A 22713-nucleotide genomic window follows, 5' to 3' on the forward strand; every position below is an offset into this window, starting at 1 on the left:
TGCTCTATTAGATCGAACATAAAATAAGCAACTCTTACAATACAACTCTACACTTTATTTGCAATTTCTTACTTTCTGGTTGGATACAGGATACAATTTTGTACAATTTAAATTTAGTATTTATTATGGTAATGAATATAGTTTACCTGTCAAGACGTTCTATAAGATCAGATGAAAGGAGTTATGAAATGAAGGAAAGAAACAAAAACCCCACTCCGTATCTAAAAATGATATAGGCAGGAATAAGGAACAAGGATGTCGAGCCTCAATTCTACTCTAAGTCCAACAAGGACTTACTTTATTAACTCCACAATAGCTCTTTAGTGTTGCATTTGTCGTTCATGCACTTGTGATTAATTTATATGAATAATGATAACAGCCTTGGAAAATAATTAAAAACATTGTTCAGATTGCAAATAAAAAAAGTCTTGCGCTCCTCCAATGTTATATTTTTTATAACTATAACTATGAAAACTTTTCCTTGTCATTCCAATAGTTCTCTGGGGTGTTTATACACTCTAGAGAATGAAGTGTCTTAGTATATCATATTTTTACTCCACCTTCTTCGTAAATTCTTTATCCACTTTTTTGGATGCTACATAATTCGTTTTGGGAATATATAGTGGATGTTTGAAGGAATGTTTTAATGCGTTCTTACCTATCACAAGGATGAATATACAAAGGGAGATTGAAGAAGAATGGGGGATGTTTTACTTTGTCTTGTAAGTTATAATTGATTAATTATATTATAAAATTCACCTATCCACGTCACTCTACTACATTTCAAATTATTTTTCCCAACTAATTTTTTAGATTATTAATTTAAAGGTATAAGTTAAACAACTTAAAAATTATTTAACTTGTCAATTGATGCTTAGTGATGAAAATTGTGTGTATAATGGGCATCTTAAAAAATAAGGAACCAAACACCAACTTGGTAATCGTCACAATTTGAAGAATGTTTTTAAGGAGAAAAATAATAATGATTATAATGTTTCCTTAGATCTGCAACATTACATCATAATAACAACTGCTAAGAAAAAGAAAATTTATCCTTCAGATTACCAATTCCAAAAAAACAAAATGGGATAGCTAAAAAAATCACAGGATTTATATCAATAGAGTTATCTTCATACTAGTATTATATGTAACAACTATGAAGAGCAAATAAACATTTAGAAAACGTTTTCATGTCACGTTAGCATTGTTGATGTTTGTCATTTTGAAGGTCTAAACAGCCATATTTATGTAGACATTAAATTAACAATTAAAATGGAAAGTATATGATTTATTTTTCTAACTATCCTACTTTTTTTGTCCCTAATCGATCGACATAAAATAACATTGGTAAAAATCTAACAATATTATAAGGAACTTCATTTCCTACTACTTTGATTTCATTCGAATATCGTTGTTTATCATTAGCATCAAGTTATTTCTTTTTTTATTCTTAAAACCATTTGATAAAGTTTCATCAAGATTAATTTGAAATTTTAACATTTTATTTAGTAAAAATATCAACTTTGACCACCAAGATGGAGTTGCCTTTAATTACAATTTAATTTATGATTCAGTGATAATACTCTATGTATATTACTAAAATATCAGCTTAAATGTTGAAATGACTAAAAATCTCAGGGAAGTGCTCAAATTAGGAATTTATGGGAAGTAAGTGTTCATTTTCATTGATTAGGATAAAAAAATGTTATGGGTCTTTCAAGACGTTCCAAATATTAGGGCGCCCTCTACTGTTATTACAGGTAAATAACTTCAGTTTACCAATTGAATTAGTTCGGTAAAAATCGCAGTATCGTTTAATTACAAGAGTAGTTTGCCATTACGCTTAATTTAGGCCTAATTAAAAAAAAATAATTTAAAAATTGGTGAAGATAGATTGATTATGACATAATGTTAACTTCATTGTGCAAAGATCGGACGCATTCTTAGGGATTAGAACAGGATGCGTCACAAAGTCCAAATTTTGGAACCACTGCATCCCTAAAAAAAAAGATTTTTTTTTTCAGAATACAGTTTTTTTATTAAACTTACGTTCACCGGGATTCCATTCATTTTCACATCTCTAATTATCACTTATTTTATGTTTACTACTTACATAGGTGTTTGTACATATTAATACAGGGTGGTGCAGAATAAGGGCCACTTTAACTTTAATGAGACTTGTTGAGTTGCAATCAACAACATTCTTTTTAAATTTTCCAAAGCTGTTAGTATTGATATTTAAATCTTAAAAAGATAACGTCTAAGCATAAAGTAATTACTAGTGTGTGTGCTCATTAAAGATGAAGAGGAACACTGATGATTTGTTAGATAGAAATAAGCGTGTAAGTCCTTGTTGGACTCAGAGAAGAATTGAGGAGTAGTTCTTGTCTATGTCCTTAAGAACAAGAGCGAGCATATTTAATGATTTATCGGTAAAGAGAGAATTTTTGTACCTAAAAAAGTTTAGCAATTAGAAAAGGAAAAACGGTAGAGGAGTGAGCTCTTTCTTCCCTTTTATTCATTATTTAATAAGTTGTGGTAAGTTGTTAACATCCCCCCTCTTAAGAAGAATTATCACCTATCTATAGTGTATATTGATTTAAAAATACATATTAAAATAACTATACACATTTAAATATGTATAGTTGTAATAAATTCCCTGCTCTAATGTTATTTTAGATGTAGAAGGTTTTCCTCTTTATAAGAGTAATTAATTTTTCCCCACAAAATCATATAACAATCAACTGATATCAACAATGGTCTTACTTTAGTATTATCCTATGTCTCACTCCCGCCTTCTCTTCGTGCTCTTACACAAGTCTCATCTCTAGATATCGTTCGATTGTATTTAAATATTAAGTAGTGTTGTCCCGATCAGTCCAATCTTAGAACCGGTCATTAATACGGTTAGAAATGATTAAACAAAGAAGAAATAAAGTTGAGAGACATCAATAAGGACGGAACTTTATCAGTTTTAGGACTGATATGCACGAATGAACTGGACCAGACCGAAGCTGAACTGGAAAGGAACTACAGTCTTTAGTCCTAAATAGGGACTGTCATAATTCCTAAGTTGAAGGCTGTAAAAAAGTATTTATTCATATTGCAATCTACCAGCATTGTTTTTATAGGACTTCAGGGTAAATCTGGACTACCTTGTACAGAAATTAAACGAGTACATAATTAACCATGATGATATGGTTATATTATTGTATTTTTACTAGAAAATATCAGTACATAATGTTCAGCTTACTGATTCCTTTACACATTTCTCCTAACAAAAGCTTTCTCATTTATATTAATTTCTCTTAAGAACTTCTTTACTATGTATGTATGTATGCACATATATATGCGTATACTATTCATATTATTTCTAAAGCTGTTATTTTACGTCATTCTTCTTCTATATAATATTATAAAGAATATATTTATGCCTTTGCTAAATACCTTCAAGGCATTGAAATACATGTACATTTTATAATATATATTATTTATTGTACAAAGTATAACTCTATACTCCTCATCACTTGATAGACCTATTGCAATTTTTTCACTATTAATTAATGTCGTTAATATAAATGTAGTATGTACATTAGACTGTACCGAAATGACAAAAGTTAGGAATTTGGTATCGCCGGATATTTTTTATTTTGCTTTTTATTCCTTTAAACAAGAAAATAACTACGAAGCATGTCAATTCAATTCTTAAAAATACGACCTTTAATTCATTAATTTCTAGCGTTGATATTTTTTATTTAGACATATTTTTATATACTTTAAGTGAGATATTTTCATTTATTTGAAATATTTTGAATACTCTATCTTCGTGCTTAGAGCTGGATTGTAAAGAAGGTAGAACATACTCATAGTGAGCAGGCCACACACCTTTCTCCACAAATTTCATAACGATAATTTTTACTTTTTTTGAAAGTGCTTCTTTTTTTTATGTTCTGAATTAATTGTATTTGATGTAACGTATGTAATGAACCGGTTAAAATATTTAAATCCACTTTTATTTTGAATTGTATATTGAAGTAAAAATTCACAATGAATTTAACTGTAACGTGCAACTTTTTGTTTTATCTCCAGCCAGCCAGCCAGCCCATGCTTTGAGGTGTAGAGTTGTACAAAACGACTTGCCGAGTTATTCATATGGAATTTCTAAGTTAATCATTTTGTAATGCAACAAATTTAAAATTGATACTCAGACAAATCATTAATGACACATTCAGACATTTCACGCAGCGGGAAACTTGTAATTATTTTTCTGAACTTCTAATTAAATTTGAAGTCGTGAACGTTACCACAAATAATTTTCCCCAAGTTTCCAATATTTATAATAGATAAATGCATAATAATGTTGATATATATTATTCATATAATCTAGGACACCTGAAAACGATTAAGCTCAACTTTCGGGACGATTGAGCTCAATTTTTATGTAACATAGTGGTAATTTATTGATATGGAGTTCAGACACTATTCAAACAAGTCTATGGATCAAATGTTTCTCTATTAGTTGCAGTCTGAACATTTCTACTATCTTTAATATCAAGCTTTGAAGGAAAAAGATCGACAATTTGGGATTTCAAAAATAAGAGAAATAAAAGATAGAAGTGATTTGGGAGCTATAAGTGTACGGCCATACTCTACATCTTACCTTAATCGGGATGATACTTCAATTATTAATATGAAGGATTGGTAAAACGTTACAGAGACTTTTATTACAGAAGTCATTCGTCAAAGTCGACTGATTTGTTTTATTGAAAAGAAAAGAAGAAATTAAATATTCCTAATAGATGAAAAATATCAGAACATATGGAACATAAAAGTATGTTTAAATAAGAACAAATCAAACTTAGAAATTAAGGAATAATAAATAAAAGTTCGTATTTTTAAAAGTTTAAATGACTGTTTTTGTTGTCCAAAATTATAAATTGGTAAAATAGGGTGTCTTATTTGGCAAAAATGAAAAAAAAAATAGTATATTGTAAAAAAATAAATTAGATACTTGTTATCAAAAAACGAGATTTGAATAGTAAAAATGAAGAGAAACATCAAAATAAATGGGCGTTATACGCGGTGCCAAAAGATTTTTTTTACTTATTGGCAGTATGTTTGGAAATAAAATATTCATCCTTTGAGATAAGTTAGAGAAGGACTGTATAAATGTTATAGCAGAATATATATCATCCATAATAATTTCAAGGAAACCTCATCAAAATTTACTTTTTTTCGATATTTTACAGATTTTCAAATCAAAATGCGTCCATAAAGAACCATTTTTTTGGACGTTTGATGGTTATTTTCTTGTTTAGAGGAATAAAATGCAAAATAAAATATATCCAACGAAACCTAATTCCCAACTTTTGTCATTACGGTACACCTTAGTGTACATATATGTCTTTTCCATTTCCAATTTAAAATGGGAATAGTCCATTTCAAAATGGATGAGTCCTATTCAAAATGGGAACAATCAAATTGAAAATAAAAATAGTCAAATTCAATACATATTTATATATATATATTATTACTCCTTTACTATATAACCATCTTATCTAAGTATTGTATAATCTTTTTCGTAAGAACTGAATAATCTAGCTTTACATCATAAATTTAATATTCAAAATGTTATATCTCATTTTATGGTCTCAATATTTACAATCTCCTTATAAAATTTTTACCTTTTATAAAACCCACAACTTGTACACTTTGTGTATACCTTATGGGTTAATCATATGACGTTCAGACAATGAATTGGGGGAGAGTTTACGAAATTCACAAAATCTAAAATGTTTTGTGGGAAACCCTTGAATTGCTCTCAGAGAAATGGTGTCTGCCGTAAGAAATAAATTTTGAATCTAAAGCAAACAATATCAAATCATCTTCATTCGATGATGTATAATTTAAAAGTATTGAGATATGAGCCAGAAAGGGGGAACACCTCAGATAATAAAAATAAAAACTTTTACTATGCCTAGGGAAAAAAATATTCCAATTGTTTATATGGATAAAAGTAACTTTAATATACATATTGCCCGGCAAGAAGGTAGATGAAGAAATTGTTGCTGGATCCAAAGGAGCAAATATACATATAATTGGAGGAATCTGCAAATTTTGGTATGGATACATAATTAAACAAATAGAGGTTCGTTTAAGAAAGAAGGTGCTCTTCAATGGATGAGAACATGTCGAAGAACCGCCATGCAAAAACAAGGGGAATCTGTTGCACTTGTAATTGATAATGCCTCTGTCATTTGAAAGTGGAAGATATTTATAGATATATCTATAGTCCTATTATCAATCCAATTGAAAATATTTGGTCAATTATAAAGAATCACTTGAATAAAGAACTTGCCTTTTAAACTCTAAAACCCAAAGTCTAACCATTCAAAAGTAAAGGCTTAGATAATTGGACCTGCTTTTATAAAATGCAACACAACAAATTACTACAGAAACCTTTGTAAGATGTATCGCTAATATACAAAGTAAAGTAAGTCAGTGCTACTTTAAATCTTGAGGATATTACTTTTTAAAAGAATATACAAAACCATTTGTATATTTTAATACTAATGTATATAAGTATATTGTATAATATTAAACTCAAGAATAAATATACCTTTCAATTCCTAATTATATGGCCATTACTATATTTACATATTCAAGTTTACAACAATTTTTTGACTACCCTTAATATAAGTTTGAGTATTCTCTTTTTGAATTTGGCGGGTCTAATTTTGAATTGGAAATGGTATAGATATAGTTAGGTATACAAATATTGGAGTTCCTCTTTCCAAATTTAGATGGTATAGTCTTCTGCAAATTTTAGGGTGTTGGTGTTAAGGATAGAGGCCGGCCAGAAGTCAGCCATATTGCTGCTACATAAGTTTTGGTTTTTTGGTTGTATGGGGTTGTAAGGGGCTGTAATTGGTATTTTGATGTAGTAGGCAGTACGGGTATTGCAACCTTTTCGACACTGACAACGCCGTAGTGGAGATTGTACAAGTGTGACCTTTTTTGTTGTTGCTCCGATATTTGTACACTTAGAGGATAAAAACAAAACTTGTTTACCTTTGTTTCAGCTGCCTTTTGGTTGCGTATTGAAACCTTATAATTAAAAATGTCAAGAATAATAATAAAATTGTAACTACATGCTAATTCAAGCTTTGGGTTCCCACTCTTTGCACCTACGGAAAATCCTGCATTTAATGGGATTTGAGAGTTAATTACTTTATTGTAGTTTCATTACCTAGCCAATAATATTTGCTGCGGCTTTGGGCTAAGATACTGAAACGAGATACATGAAATATATTATTTTTGTTTTTTTGTAACTTTTTGCTTATTTTCTTATTACAATAGCTAATTATAGTAATATTTTTGTTTGTTTGTTGATATCCTATTATTTTACAATATAAGCTTCCTTTAATTAATTATTATGATATATGCATATAGAGTTGACTTTTAGCCAGCGGGTCAGGTTGTATATTGCAGAATTAGTCCACCACCAGTTTAAACATAAATTAGCTCTTTCATCACTTACTATTTAAGTATTTATTGTTGAAGATGGGATTGGACTACGGAATTCAAAAATGCCTGAGCTTTAAAAACCTAACCTTCCCAGTATTAGTGATAATAAATTTAATGAAGAAAATGAGAGTTGAGACTATATCATTGGTAGAGATGGGACTTTGGAGAGTGGAAGGAGAAGGCGGGAGTGAGACTTATGGTACTACCAAATTTAGGCCCTTGTTCTTATCAGAAGCCTGATATATGATTTTTGGTAGAGAAATTGGATTACAGCTATACAGAGGAAAACCTTTTATAGCATTAGTGCAGGGAAAATACGATAATTATATTTAAATTCATATATGTTTAATCTATTATGCATTTTGAAAACAATTTACACTAAAGATTGGCGAGAATGCTTACTTCAAATGGTGTAATTAACACCACGACAACCTATTAAGTAATGAACAAAAAAGAAGAAAGAGCACAAATATCGATGTTTTTTTCTTTTTTTATTGCAAAATGGGTTTTTTATGCGGAAAAAATCTCATGCCACATCATGGCAAAGACTCTCTTTAAATTTATTACTTTTTATTCAAATGTAAAATCTATACTTAGATTTCACAGTATTTATTATTACTTACATAATTTCCTTATTTCCCGGAAAATGAGAAACCGTAGTATGCATGTACAAGTTTAAATTGAATTAATTAACACATCCCTAAAAAATATGTACAATAGAGCGGTTGATTTTTAAAAATTTTGAATTTGAATTACAGGTCTTACGGAAAAGTTGTCATATGGTATGAAAATGACCTATTCAAAATTGGATTGTCCTACAAGGTCATCTTTAGGTCGCACATCTTGATCAAATTAATAAAAAAGGTAAATACTCTTTACTTAGTGAATATAGATACAAAGAATACATTTTTAGTATTTTGAAATTAACAAATTTGATAGACCTTTCTCTAACCTATTAAAAGTATTTTTGAAGTGTTTTCGAAAATAGTCTTATTGAGCAAAAAAAGAGAAAAAAGTTAGAAGAATTGGATGATCCGTGTATAGTACGCATTCATTTTTTACATTTTCAGGAAGGAAACATCAAATTTTTCTAAAGTAATTCTCTCTTTTATTAATATTTTTATACCCTAAAATAATATATATCATAATTAATTAATGTAAAATAATTATTAATGCTGTATTTTAATCTTTATTGACGAAGTAAATAACTTTTGCTCCCTTTCAAACTTTGAACTACATGTACAACCTAAAGATAACATTGTAGGAAAATCAATATTTGCATATGTAATTCCTTACCAAATCCCAACTTTTCCAAACTAGCCTTAATCGAAAAATAATTGCAAGACAATGTATAATCACCCCACTTCGTTTTTTACTTTTTCTTTATTACTAGAGATGTGATAATTCACTCAAGGATTTAATTGTAAAATTTGAATGTAAAAGTTACTACTTTTACAAATAGAGTAAGAGTGAGCAAGTGGAAAAGAACAATGGAGATATTTCCAAAAGCTTTAATCCTATAACGCACACTACGAAAATGCGTGCTCAGAATTTTTGAAATAAAGTTATTTGTCCATTTCTAATAATAAAAATATGCGCAGTCAAAATCTAAGAATTTTAAGTTTTTGATTAGAAATATGTAATTTTTATTAAATTCAAAGTAACAACTGACTGTTCTTACTAATATTTATAAAAGATAAATGATACTCTCCATAAAAAATCTATAAAATTAGATTTATATTTTGTTAAAGAATATTAGGTGGTTTTAGCACTGCTTCGATGAGCCAATACGTTTGCATCACGCATCCCCCTTGCACCCCCCCGTGCTCAATGATTCATTGATTATATCTTTGATATTGCATCCATGAAGATTGTCAAACTACTCAAATCAGGATTTCTATACTCATATATCGAATATAAAATGACGTTACAGGGCTAAACAACACAGTTAAAAGAAGCAACGACAAAATTAGGGGCAAATCTGGTCGTAGAAAATCAACGAATTCCAAAAATAATGTCGTGTTCACTATTAAGTTTTGCTCACCATACAAAACTGAGACTCAAAGTTTTTAGGTTTTCATTGCTGTAAAAATGTGGATAGTTATGGTAATTTATCTTTGTTTCAATAAACAAGAAGTTTATCTCTTTTTTTGGGGTATATATTAGTTTTTTCTCATCAATACTATGCTAGTTATTTGTCTTCCCTTGCCTTATACGACATTTAACCTAAGTATTCATGAAAGGAAAGATTTTCGTTATGTATAATACTGATATTCTATTTTTATTTAGACAAATGACGCTACAATTAGAGCTAGTCTTTTATGCAGCCTTCTCCTTAGTCAAGGAGAGAAAGTTAGAAAGTACTCCTCCCATATTTGCATAAATATTTTGAACATTTGATTACCTCGACACTTGTAAACAAAAAAATCAGCAAATCCGTAGCTAAGGAAGAAAATCGGGCAGATTGGAAGTCAATGAATTTCACCTCAGCAGGTCTTAATGAAGCTGTTGATGAGGAGGAATGTTCTGATTGAGACTCATATCGAAAGAGAATGTTAGATAGCCACAAATCCCCATGACAAATGACAGCAAAATTATTTACAGGTTTCACCATTTCCATTTGTATCGCATGGAAATTTCGAGCCAGCTCCACAAACCACTCATATACATCTTCATAGTCGGGTGTATTACGAATAAGTTCTGCTAGACTTGCCATCACGGGCATAATGGTACGTTTTGTGAAGCCTATGGTGTCTTTTCTGTAGAGAGAGTCCTCAACTAGATAGTTGTAGTTTTGAAGCATTTTGTTATTATCTCCTTCCTTCATACAAAATGAGATGGCATGGAATTTTGCAAGTTCACGTATCACTAACTCTGCATGTCGACGATCCAGTCCACTATCTTGATTAAATGCAAACATAAAACCCTTAAGAGGCAGAAAAAGAAATATACAGGTATGCACGTTAAATAATAATGTACAATATTATCTCACTTGAGGATATAAATTCTCGAGAATGATTAAGTCCTCCTTCACATTATCGTCACCAGCCCATTTTGTATAAAAGCAACGGGGAATGTCCATTACCTCAGAGTCCTTACAAGACAGACACACAACACTCTCACGACGAACATAGTTGGCCATATCATGGAATACTTCAGCATACATTTGTACTTCTTTCTCAAAGGTTCGACTAGGTTGCAAGAATTTCCGAGCGTCTTCATTCTATGTACATGAATAATAAAAAAGGTCCAATTAAAAATTCATAAACCATCATATATATGTATATAGTTTATTGCAATCAAATTAAATATGCAATTATATGTACACAATAACCAGTATATTAGACAAAGTATGTCTGATACAGTCAAACCTTGTTTAACAGTCAACAGATTTAAGCAAATCACCTCATTAAGAGATCATATCCAGATTATCAAAGCATAAAAAGTATTTACTAATCATTTCAATTACAATCCCCGGTCAGCAGTTATATAAAATATTGCATATGCTTATAGATAGATAGAGAAATAAATCCTAATCTTTTTTTAGGACTGCCAGTTATGCTGTTGTTGGGAATTTGAAGATTACTTTTTTATTTTGTAAAGCTGTTACTATTAGTTTTATGTTGGTCCTAGCTTCTTCCATTTTGTACTACAGTCCAAGACCGGTCATAATGACCAGCTCAAAACAAGACTAAAAAAAAAAGAATTAATTCATAGGGAAGTAACTTCTGAATGACTTTAAAAATGAAGATGTGTTCTTTTATATAAACTATTACATATCACTACAATTAATAATTGAAGGAATTGCATTATGAAATACAAATAAATATTTTTGTTTAAAATTAGACCTCCAGAGATTGACCAGTTCTTTTGTTCTTTTTTGTTATGTCTCAATTACAGAAATTGTATAAAAGTATGAAATATTCATTTAACAATATTGAAATAAAAATAAAAACAAAAATAATAGATAAGAAACATACAAGAAAAGAAAATTAACAATAATGACGATGATGCTTTCTAAAAATACTAAGAATATGTTTTAAATTTTTCAGATTCCATTCTGATTTAGAGGGTATGAACTTGACTATGTAAGAGGTAAAGTCCCATAACTGTCCATAGACTTTTGGTATTTTGATACTAAAAGCAACGTATCTTGCTGTGGCATCTATTAAAATGGCTCTAAAATCTTCTACTCAGATCAGCTCTCTGAAAGTAAGTTTTTTGGCAATATATGGCTGGAGATTTTATCATTCAAAGCCTTGGTTTTTGGAAGCGAATTCCTTCTCACAGGTAATCCAAAAAGAGCAATAGCCGATAGATAACGTGAGTTTGTATTTATAAGATCCTTCATATTTAGAGATACAAATGCTCTATGTGTTTTTGTTGAGGGGGTACTCAGCGAGTTGCATTTAATGACAAAAAAGGGGAAACTAGACCAGACTGTAGTCCTAAATTACGAGCGACACATCACTAATTATCTTTATTCTTTCATTATTGAAGAAAGAACATCTAAAAATAAACAATGAGTATGTATGGCAACCTGAGGATTTGTTGGCGGGTTATAAGTGGAAGTCCCTTTTGGATCTAGAGTAGAATAGAGGATCAAACTTGGAGTAATTTCTACCTATGTCATTGCTGACTAAAGAGTGAGACCTATGTTTATTTCCTTCATATCACAGCAGCTCAACATTTATTCAATGATACATCAGTACAGAAAAGCTGCTCTTATCTCGAGAATTCATCAAATTGTCAGGGTTAGCATGTTTATTTTCTTTTTTTTACAATCAAAATGCCTAATGATTTACAAAACTACTCATATATAAACTTGCCTCTAACGATCACTTTCTATAACTTATATAGACTGTTGAGTACAAAACAAAGATGGCTATAGATAATTTCTTGACGAATTATTGTATAAAATATGAATGCAGGCACAAAAATGAATGTTTTCCCAACATTTCTCTCTTTCTCTTCCTCTCTATATGGAAATAAATGTTATTCCATGACTGCCCAGACATATATTGTATCCTTTATTATATTTGTAGGTTCCCTATTGTCAACTTTTCAATTATTCCAAAATGCCAAACCTCGTGTAACCCTTTCTTTGATAAAGTTGCCCAGGAGCAACACTTCAGAAAATATTCTCTATTAATAAAAATATCAAAAAAGGATGACCTCCAAGAATTATCGTGTTAATCTGTATTTAGGGATAATAATTAATACATTTTAGGATCGAAATTCCAGAGTTTAGCTGTTTTGCGATTGTTTCAATCCTTTCAGTTTAATAACCTTTATATAATTTTGTCAAGGAAATAGTAAGTAAATTATGTATTACTAGAATAATAAAATTAATTGCTTTTTATTAAATGAAATTTCATAATAAATAAATGGAATAATGATTAAAGAATTTTAAAATGTAATAATTTCATTTTTGGAGCATATCTTCATAATTTTATTTGAGGGCAACTTGCCTTCATTATTTTCTAAAAAATATTTTTTTTTTCTTGAGTTATGTATCTTATACTCAAAACATTGCAATAAAGAAAGATAATTTTTTTATTCCCCCAATTTTTAGTTCATGAAAGAAAGGGTTAAGATGTCACCATCATTATTAAGCAGTGATTTAGTCTTTTTTCTTTGCCCGACTGTTTAGTACAGAGTTGACTGTAAATAAAGTTGTTGGAAACAGAGTAAATTTGATAATATTTTAATCAACTTCAAATATGCAACTTCCAACATTCCTCATTTTGGGAAGAATGAAAGGTTAATTTGCAATAATAAAAAAATGCTATGTGACATATTAAAATCTTGTAAAATATAATAACTCAATAAATATTTCATATTTGTATGTTTATAATTTATGTTTCTTGATATTTTTGGGGTTTCAACATAAAAAAACAATCTTGAACAAAATTCAAGGAAATAAGAGAATCTCAATTTATGTTTTTACTTCATATATACGTACGGCCAAAATTTCAAAGATATAATTGAGTCTATTATAGTCTTTGCCTTCAAATTCGTGAGTTAAGATACACATGAATTTTATCTATAGTTTGATTTGATTTAAAAGACTTGGCATCGATTTGCACTAACAAATAACATTTCTCAATTTCTTATTCCTTTACTGTGATGGACCATTTTGGCTACTTTCAGTGAAATTTACAGTGCTTAATAAGAATAGATTGTTAATCGTAGTGATAGAACGATTAAAAAAAATTGTTTGTTTCCTATATGATGTTGTGCTATAATTTTATTGATCACAATTGTTCCAATAAGTTTTTATGTTTTACCAGGAACAACTGTCATTTCTTACGATTGGGCATCCTATTGCAACATTGGGAATTAGTTAGATATGGCACACTTTACTGGCTGTGCATAACTATAGCTTTGTGGAGCAATGAATTGGAGCTCATAATCAGACGATTGAGTCTTTCTGGAGTCATTTCAAGGGTATGCTCTGACGATTAGTAGTATTGAATACCTGTAGAGGTTTTTTTTTAGAAATATCTCAACAAGTTTATGTGGTCTCTAGGATATTAGTACTTTTTATAGAATTCTTGACAACATTATGAGTCAATGTCTGAAATGAGGTTCTTTCATATTTTTCATTTATTTTTTAAAAATTCATTTATGCTCCACTTTTTTTCTGTTTCTTCACAATGACACCCATTACTTTCATCCAAGAAGAAGAGGAAGTATATCTGAAATATTATTCCCAAATTAGACTTGTTCGATAGGTTTGGATCAAAACATTTTCTTTTGGAAGGAAGGATTGTGAATTAAACAAATTGGAAATTAGGACAGCTTTAATTTAATGTTTCTAATTTATTTTAGACTGTTTCTTTTATTTAAATAAGTACGCCCCTCTACACAATGAGACCTTCCATCTAATTTCGTGACCATTCGAAGTGCTAATTATCCAAATCACTCAAAAAAGTCGAGATCCTTCTCCTCTTCATCCTTCAATATATTCTTCTCTTCACTTATCGTCCCTACACTTGACGTACCAAAGTTATTTCCTTATGATTAAAAGGTTGCGATAATTTAATTTCATCTTTCCTCTGTCGCTGTCTCCAATTTCGAGAGAGAAAGAGAGAGAGTATGACGTCCGGACAAACTTATACAGTATAGCCATTTTTGTCACTTTGACCAAAAATGCATGAATTTTGTGCTGGAGGTTAATTGCAATGAAATTGCTCAGATGTATTCGTTATGTCAATACACAGTACCACAAACGTGTTCATGGCTAGCCTCACCCTAATGTATGTATGTATAGTACTATATTTAATTCATTTTTGATTAAGATGTACCTAATATTATTTACTGAATCTATTGTTTCTCATTTACATATAGAGTTTCTTTTATTTACTTACGTTGTGGATATATCCTCAAACTCATTGAATATTCTATGAATAATAATGGAATAGTGAAATAAAAGATATTTGTTCCTACTTTACAACATTTTATGTCAAAAATCAAAAAATATATGCAGTATGTAAATATTATGTAGTATTTTGATTTGATACCTACACCCGGAATGAATAATGAAAAAATTCAAATGAATATCCATCTAATATTACAAGAGGTCTAAATTAATTATTGACGTCATTCTATGTATGTTCAAACGTATTTATATTAAAACATTGATGCTATAAATGTACATTAGGAGAGGTTGCAAACCGACAAAAAATGTTGGCACTAGCTTTCAATGTCAATAACGATAAAAAAGGAAAAATCAACATGACATTTCTTCATTCTCATGAATTCTATTGAAGTTGAAAGCACAAATAGAAAGAAAAAGTTGACTTTAGGTGGATTATTTTAGGTGGAATTACTTTCATAGTAATACACATTTCCCAGCCTTCGCCACTTGGTAAATCCTGAAATTTCTTCTTCTTGATCTAACTGATAAATTCGTCTTTGGTGTTGCAGGGGATTCGGTTGATTTATTGATCAATGGTGCCCACTCACACACAAAAAAAAATCTATCAGATTCAGATCCAGCGAGTTTGGAGGCCAAAATTTTGGGGAGTGAAAGTCATCAAAATTGTCTTGGAGACATTTGAGCCTTTTTTTTTTTAGGTGTGGCAGGGAGTTGATTCTTTCAGAGGCCTTAAATTCCATCCTGACCTTATCAACGAACGTTCTATCTGAGTCTCAGAGTTCCATGTTGTCTCTCCCGGCACAGATTTCAAGGAGGGCACCGTGCCTTTTCTAAATATTTGCGGCAACAAATTCGTAAATTGATTCTATTTTTTTTTCAACTGGTTTAAGTTTAAACAAGCTATCTAACGAAAAAAATAATTCAGATGCCTAAGCGACTGCATTTGCCCAAAAAAACGTGTCAAAATGAAAACAGAGATTTTGCGCACTTAGTAAACTAATCTTTTCTGTAAAAAATGTTATCTCTAAGGGAAAACTTGTCATAAGATGACATGTTTTACAGAAAGGGGCAGTATAGCGTATATCCATAATGTATGTAGATAGGTATATGAAGATATATGTCATAATTTATTAAAGCTTATAAATATTTAACACACTTTGACGGAAAGCATAATGAATATTCTACAAAGAATCGTTTATATGAATATTTGAAAACGGCGCTAGGTAATTTGGCCTTAAAGCCATATTGCCTCAAGGTTATTTCGCTTTAATATATAAATGAATGAAATTACTACGTCTTTTTTGTTATTTTTGGTTATAATTGATATTCACTTGAAAATTTTTAATTAGAATATGTTATGTGTATTACTATAAAACGTATTAAATTGTTGTTTTCTTTTGAAAAAATGATGGAATCTTGTCTCAAAATTTAAATGTATACATCAACAAAATTCCTACTAAAATTAGTATAACAACAAAAAATAAATAAACATGGCAATAAATCGATTAGAAGAATTGCTAAGTACTTCTCAGTTGGTAATTATCATTAGACATGATGGATTATTCATACTAGAAAATGCTCATGTACTGACTAACAAGCATAATATGAGACAAGAGCATAATTCCATCATTATTCCAAGAGAATTCAAAAATTTAAATCATTTGATTGTAATAGAAAAAATAAATACGAATCTCACTGCGTAACGAACAAGGTCATTGAAGGAAATTACTCTCCATTGGAGGGTATTATGCTCCGTCTTTCACACACTGGTTATTACTTTATACTTAGGTGTGTCTCTTCAAGAATTATAGAATTATGATAACAGCTTTGGGAAAAAAATACATTTCAAATTGCTGGATATAAATTTTTTTAGCTTGCATTTACTTCATATTTTATACAACTCTAAAGATAAGTTTAAAAATGGTTACAAATCCCCTCCCCCCCCTAAAAAAAAATGGCCTTCAAGTTTTTGTGATGGTGTTCATCTTTGATGCTCTCTCAAACATTCAAAAAACTGTCTAAATATTTTCTTAAGTACGACAACTATCTTTCTAACACTATCTAGTGTAAACCAATTGCACTTATACAACGCGAGATCAATATTACTAAAGTCATCTAATGGAAAAATAATGAATTTTTTTTACTACACATATTTTTTCTTCATTATTTTTAAAAAATGAGTATTTTTACCCAAATACTTCGAAGAAAAATCATAACCGGTTTAGTGACCAAACTATTTTTCTAGAACTGCCAAACTGCTATAAGTACAGCCTTGCAAACGTGTTAACAAATTTATTTCTTTGTAACATATTATCTCCTCCGATCAATAAACATTTTGAATCACAGAACCTCAATTTTTTTAGGGGGACATACTCCAAAAATGTTCCTTTTGATACAAAAAAAGAAGAAATTTAAAGTTTGAGGCATATTAGTTGTGATGTTCAAAGGTTCAGAAAGGCTCTTAAAGTTGTAAGCTTCACAATTTTATGAAAAAATTAAGTAAAATAGAATTATTACCTACAAAATAGTAATGTAAATCAAAATAAATAATTAGAAATGAATAACTATTTTTATATAAATGAACAATCTTTGAAAAGCTTGGTATAATTTTCTTTTAAAATGATTGTTTTCAAAAAATTATGAAATTTACGACTTCAAAGGCTATTATACACAACCTCTAAGCATTGATTAATATACTTTTAAATTTATATAGGCTGTGGTTAAACAAAATCCCTTATTTTTAATGGACTTTTTTTTTATCTTCTTGGCAATCAAAACAGTGTCAACATGACAGTCGGACTCGACGATTTCATTTATTTTCTCCATATTTTCCAAAATTGGCCTTGCATTTTTGTCATCAAAATTACTGGAACGGAATAGACAAAACTAAATGCACTTTCACAGTATCAGAAGCATAATCACACGGCCGCTTGCATTGCATTGTGCTTGCACCTTTATCGAAGAAAAACTGTAGAATACGTCACATTTTCTCGTTGCTGGTGTATTTAGAAGGAAATACTCACTTTAGGTCTTTGAGGGATAGAGGCCAACCAAAAACCAAAAAAAAGGTTTTTTTATAGAAGAGTACATTTTTTAACAAACTAACTTTGATCTTGTCATGACAACGAGACCAAGATTGGTAGGGATCGAGAGAAAATTGGTATCGATATAGAAAACCGATCTTGAGAACCATATTGCTAGTAATAAGTATGTATTGTACCAATTTATCAAACCAAAAGGTTAAATAACAAATTAAAATCATTGTGCATTACATATTTTCTCTCTAATTATACTGATGACAGATTAATTTATTGGAAAAAATATATGTTTAGAAATTGAATTTATTATTAATTAAAAAACTCAGTCTCATATCACATCAATTCACCTGAATATATGTCCATGACAATTTAATAAGATTTATAATATCTAAATATTTCCCCACATGCTTTAAATTGTGTTAAACACAAGAAAAAAAAAACTCCAACACATACACAAGTAAAAAACCAAATGAAGCAAAATATATTGACTTTCTGTATGCGTCATAATAAGCAATAAATTTATTTCTTACTTATGGAAAAATAAGGATTTATTTTTTAGTTGATGTAAATACCTTGTAAATATTTTCTTTAGAAAAAAAAAATATATATAAAATGAATATGGTAACCCTGACAATTTGGAGAATATTTTGGAGGAGAGCAACTTAACTGACAAATTCTGACCGTTACTTTCCGTCATTCATAAGCAAAAACAGATTTTCATTATTATGTACTTCTAAAAAGTTCTTTATAATTAAATCAATAAGTAGGTTTGTAAATCGTAACCATTTTTGTCTAGTAAAAAAAAGTAATTGCATTATTGACCCTGCCCCTATGAAGAATACTTAAACTGTCATGGCATAAAATTGATTAACTAGAACCAACTATGAGAGTCAGGAAATAAACACAAGTACTAGTCCGTTTTCCATCCTCAATTCTACTTTAAGTCCATCAAGGGCTTAGACTTAAAAATCTGAAGATTTATTCGCCGTCATTTATGAGCACATATACTCGTGGTTATACACAAATTTTTTATTTTTGTCTCTTCAAGAATGAAATAAAAGTATGGAGCAACGTATCTCAGTGGACAACGCACTCGCAAGAATTTATTCTTTTAAACTCAATATGCGTAGGTTCGCGCCCGGTCGTTCCTAAGGAAGTACATATACTTTATGTATATGTACTTCAAATACAATTCCTAGGTCAGATGGAGTAAATGTAATGCTATAATGTTTACTTATACTCAATCAATGCAACCCCATCTAAACATAAAAGGACCACACACACAAAACAAAAAATAATGATAACAGCTTTACAAAATAAATAAAAACTGTTTATGTTGGCAATAACAACAAAATTATGCACACTAAAAAATGCTTAGGATTTACAAGGATATGTTGAACTTAAATAATGAATATCATATATATAGAATTTTATTTTTTGAATCAACTTGCCCCATTTCCCGTAAATAATAGTATTTATTGATATAAGTGAAACAAAATTTAATTGAACCGTAAAATATATTTCAAATATTCTGATCAATTTATATAGAAAAGAAATAATGAATTTATCAAAATTAACATTATTCAAGTGATATCACAAATTATTATTTAATATTAAGGAAATTTAAAATTTTTATTGCGAGGCTTTTAATTTTTGTTTGTTTTTTGTGGTTTGTTGTTGTTGTTGTTCCAATTAGTGTGAGCCAACTTGTCACCCAGCTACTCTTTGACTTAGAATACTAATATACTAATGAGTAATTATCTATGTAACCCTTAAATATACCACAAATACAAATATTTTCATAAATTAAAAAGAGTTTAATAATTTAAGAAAAAAATTCTGGATATAAGCGCTTTATGAGATGACAAATTTAGAACAAATGACTGTTAAACCTAATTTAATTTGTCAATAAAATATTCAACAGATAATTAATTTACTATTTGAGTATAATTACTCAAAAAAAGTAATCAAATATTTATTTGTTTTATTGCATGAAGAAGAAAATTTAACAACGGCTACATCGATGAGCTACACCTTAGATTTTTGTTTATTTATAAAGGTGCTTACCTGAGATTGGGATTTGACAATGAGATGATAGACTTTACATTTCTTCTCTTCATTTTCTTTTATTTTAGCCGTAACTTCCACTGCATGGACCTCAGAGCAAAAATGCCGACCAAACTCTTTACCATCTTTCACCTTCACTTTAGTCACATGAAGTTTTGGACTCACTTCTGATTCTCGAAGAATATTTTCGAAAAAGTTTTTTGTGAGTTCAGGAACAATGTCATCTCTGGAAGAGGCAATGGTTTTGATGGCATGTAGAACTGAGTTATAGAGTTGACGGACACTTGCAGTTTTTTTCAAAATTTTGACTTGAGGCTTTGGAAGTCGGAATAAGGAGCTTGTATTACCCAACTGAAGAAACTGCTTCCCTCCACTATTACTCAAATGCACCCCTGAGCTAGCAGCTAAGTTAACAGATCCGCTTGGCGTGATTGATAGGGATTTCCTAGAGGGACTTCTCGTGGCTGGAGTAGTTGTATATTTCTGAAAGGAGAGATCCGCTTTAGCAGAGGAAGTTGGGCTTAGACACGGAGTGGGAACTGAAGACTTTCGCTTATAACCAAGTACATTTTCCTCACAATTGAGAGTTTGGAAGTCATCAAGTACAAGAGAATGGGGCTTGATACGTGGGGACTCATCACTTTGAACCTCTATATTAGGAATATACTCATCTACTGGAGGTTCAGTCTCTGAAGGAGATCCTGGAAGAATCTTCATTTCCCACGTGTTGCTACTCTCATTGAAACTTAGTTCCATGTTTCTTTTTTTACGCTATATTTATACCTTTTAGGAGTGTCTATAAATGCAGTAGATGTAGAGAGCAATATAATATGTAATATATTCAACTGAGCATCTTGTTGTGCTCAAAATCTTGTTTTTTGAAGCAGTCATCCCAAAAATGTGATCCATCTGTAATTTCATAATAAAAGATGGAAATTATATAAAAAAATGGATATCTACACTTAAAACTCATTAAATTAAGAACATAATTCGATATTAATAAAAACGATGTCTCATTTTTGAATGCGGACAAGCATGTTAACCTAAAACTCAGCGCCTCATCTTAAAAAAAGAAAGGAAGCCAATCATGACACATTGGATGCTCAAAAGTTGATAGTAAACAAGTTATATGTATGTTAATGCAAGGTGGAAGAGCCAAATACTATACATTATTTTCAAAGGAAGTCCTTTAGTATTTCTGTTAGCAAATTTGGCATAATGTTTTATATTTTTATGTTAAATATCTTATAAACTTTTTATTAAATAAATATATATCTTTTAAATAAAAGCATCAATTTAAACTGGGGATATTTATTCATAGATTTAAAAATAGGTGAAATGGTTCCATTTCACTTCACAATGAATGTGGGCTGTAAAGGCGTTGAAATACTTTGTAACTTAAATGTAGTTTACAAGTAATTACTTTGCTATTAATATAATAACTAGGATAGAACAGAATTACAAATGTATAGCTATGCTTTTAATAAAATATGACATTAATACAGTAGATTTAGTTAATGTCTACTATTCAAAGTCAATGAACTTTCTAGTTTAAGATGTCTCTTAGATTAGTATTATTTAATTTTTTTGTGAAAAAAATCAAGTGATCATGGAGGATAAATTTTTTAATTATTATCCTGTATATGTTATATATATTGAGAGAAATTAATGAGTTAGCCAAAAAAAAAACATGAATATGACGCAAGAAACTTCAAAAAAATTATTTCCTTTCAACTATCTTCATCTGTGAACGATCCGGTAAAATAAGTAAAAAGAAGGACTGAACTAGTGATGTTCGGTATACCGGACCTATAGTGGTAAATGAGTACTGACACATTCACAACGGTACTTTACTCAATTGAACAGGTACTAATGGAATTGAATTCCTGATGACGTCATCCCCGAATTTCTTAACTGGACAATCATCTCCTAAAAATAAATATCTTTTGTAAAAAAACCAATAATGAAAATGGTTTTTGATTAAAAAGAGTATTTTTATTTCTGATTACTCCCGCCCCCCCCCCCTTTCTACTATTGAAGACAACAAATTATTATTTTTAGAATTTTTTTTAATCAAAATTACCTTTACCAATGTTGTCCTAGAACTGGTGCTAAAATAGTGATATTTCTACAACTCTAGATCGAACCTAAATGAGAACAGATTTAACAATTATATTTCTTATAATTTAACAACTTCTATTTATTCTTTGTTGTCACCTGTTGAATTAGTTTATATTCAATATTCATCTGTCTTATTAGTATTCTGTATTTTTATTTGTATTAAGAACATTAAGCTTTTTATTCAGATTTTAAGAAGAATAGAAGTAAACTTTCTGAAAGATGATATCGAAGGAGGTAAATATGGGGGTATCAATCCCGAGCGATCTTCTAAAAAAACTCTGAATTTTATACCAAATAGATGTGAATTAGGGTTTGTTTTATTCAGCTTTTGCTTCGCTCACTCAAAATTAACTATTTCGTTGATATGTTATTTTAAGTGTTGTATTCCAGACACAACAAAGTTATTAATAACCCCTTACATACATCAGTAGAATACACCGGGGACAATTGGAATAGGCTCTTTTTCTCGAACATTAACCACATTTTTTTTCTTTGGTGTCATAGAAAGTAACATCTTAATTGGGGGAAAAGATATCTATTGCTGTTAGCAGTTTTGTTTCGTCACTTTGTTTTTAA

General features: G+C 29.8%; 1 protein-coding gene across 1 annotated transcript in view; it reads right to left on the reverse strand.

Annotated features, from left to right (window-relative positions):
• Nucleotides 1-22713, reverse strand: part of LOC121114511 (uncharacterized) — an 89258-nt gene that overhangs the window by 33739 nt on the left and 32806 nt on the right. Inside the window, exons 2-4 of the mRNA XM_040708501.2 lie at nucleotides 20017-20925; nucleotides 10520-10750; nucleotides 9932-10453 (exon numbers count right to left, since the gene is read on the reverse strand). Of these exons, the coding sequence (XP_040564435.1) occupies nucleotides 9932-10453; nucleotides 10520-10750; nucleotides 20017-20772 (1509 nt within the window). The 5' untranslated portion in view covers nucleotides 20773-20925. The remainder of the gene's footprint in view (nucleotides 1-9931; nucleotides 10454-10519; nucleotides 10751-20016; nucleotides 20926-22713) is intronic.

The sequence above is a fragment of the Lepeophtheirus salmonis genome, chromosome 3, assembly GCF_016086655.4.
Source record: "Lepeophtheirus salmonis chromosome 3, UVic_Lsal_1.4, whole genome shotgun sequence".
Taxonomy (NCBI): Eukaryota; Metazoa; Arthropoda; class Copepoda; order Siphonostomatoida; family Caligidae; genus Lepeophtheirus; species Lepeophtheirus salmonis.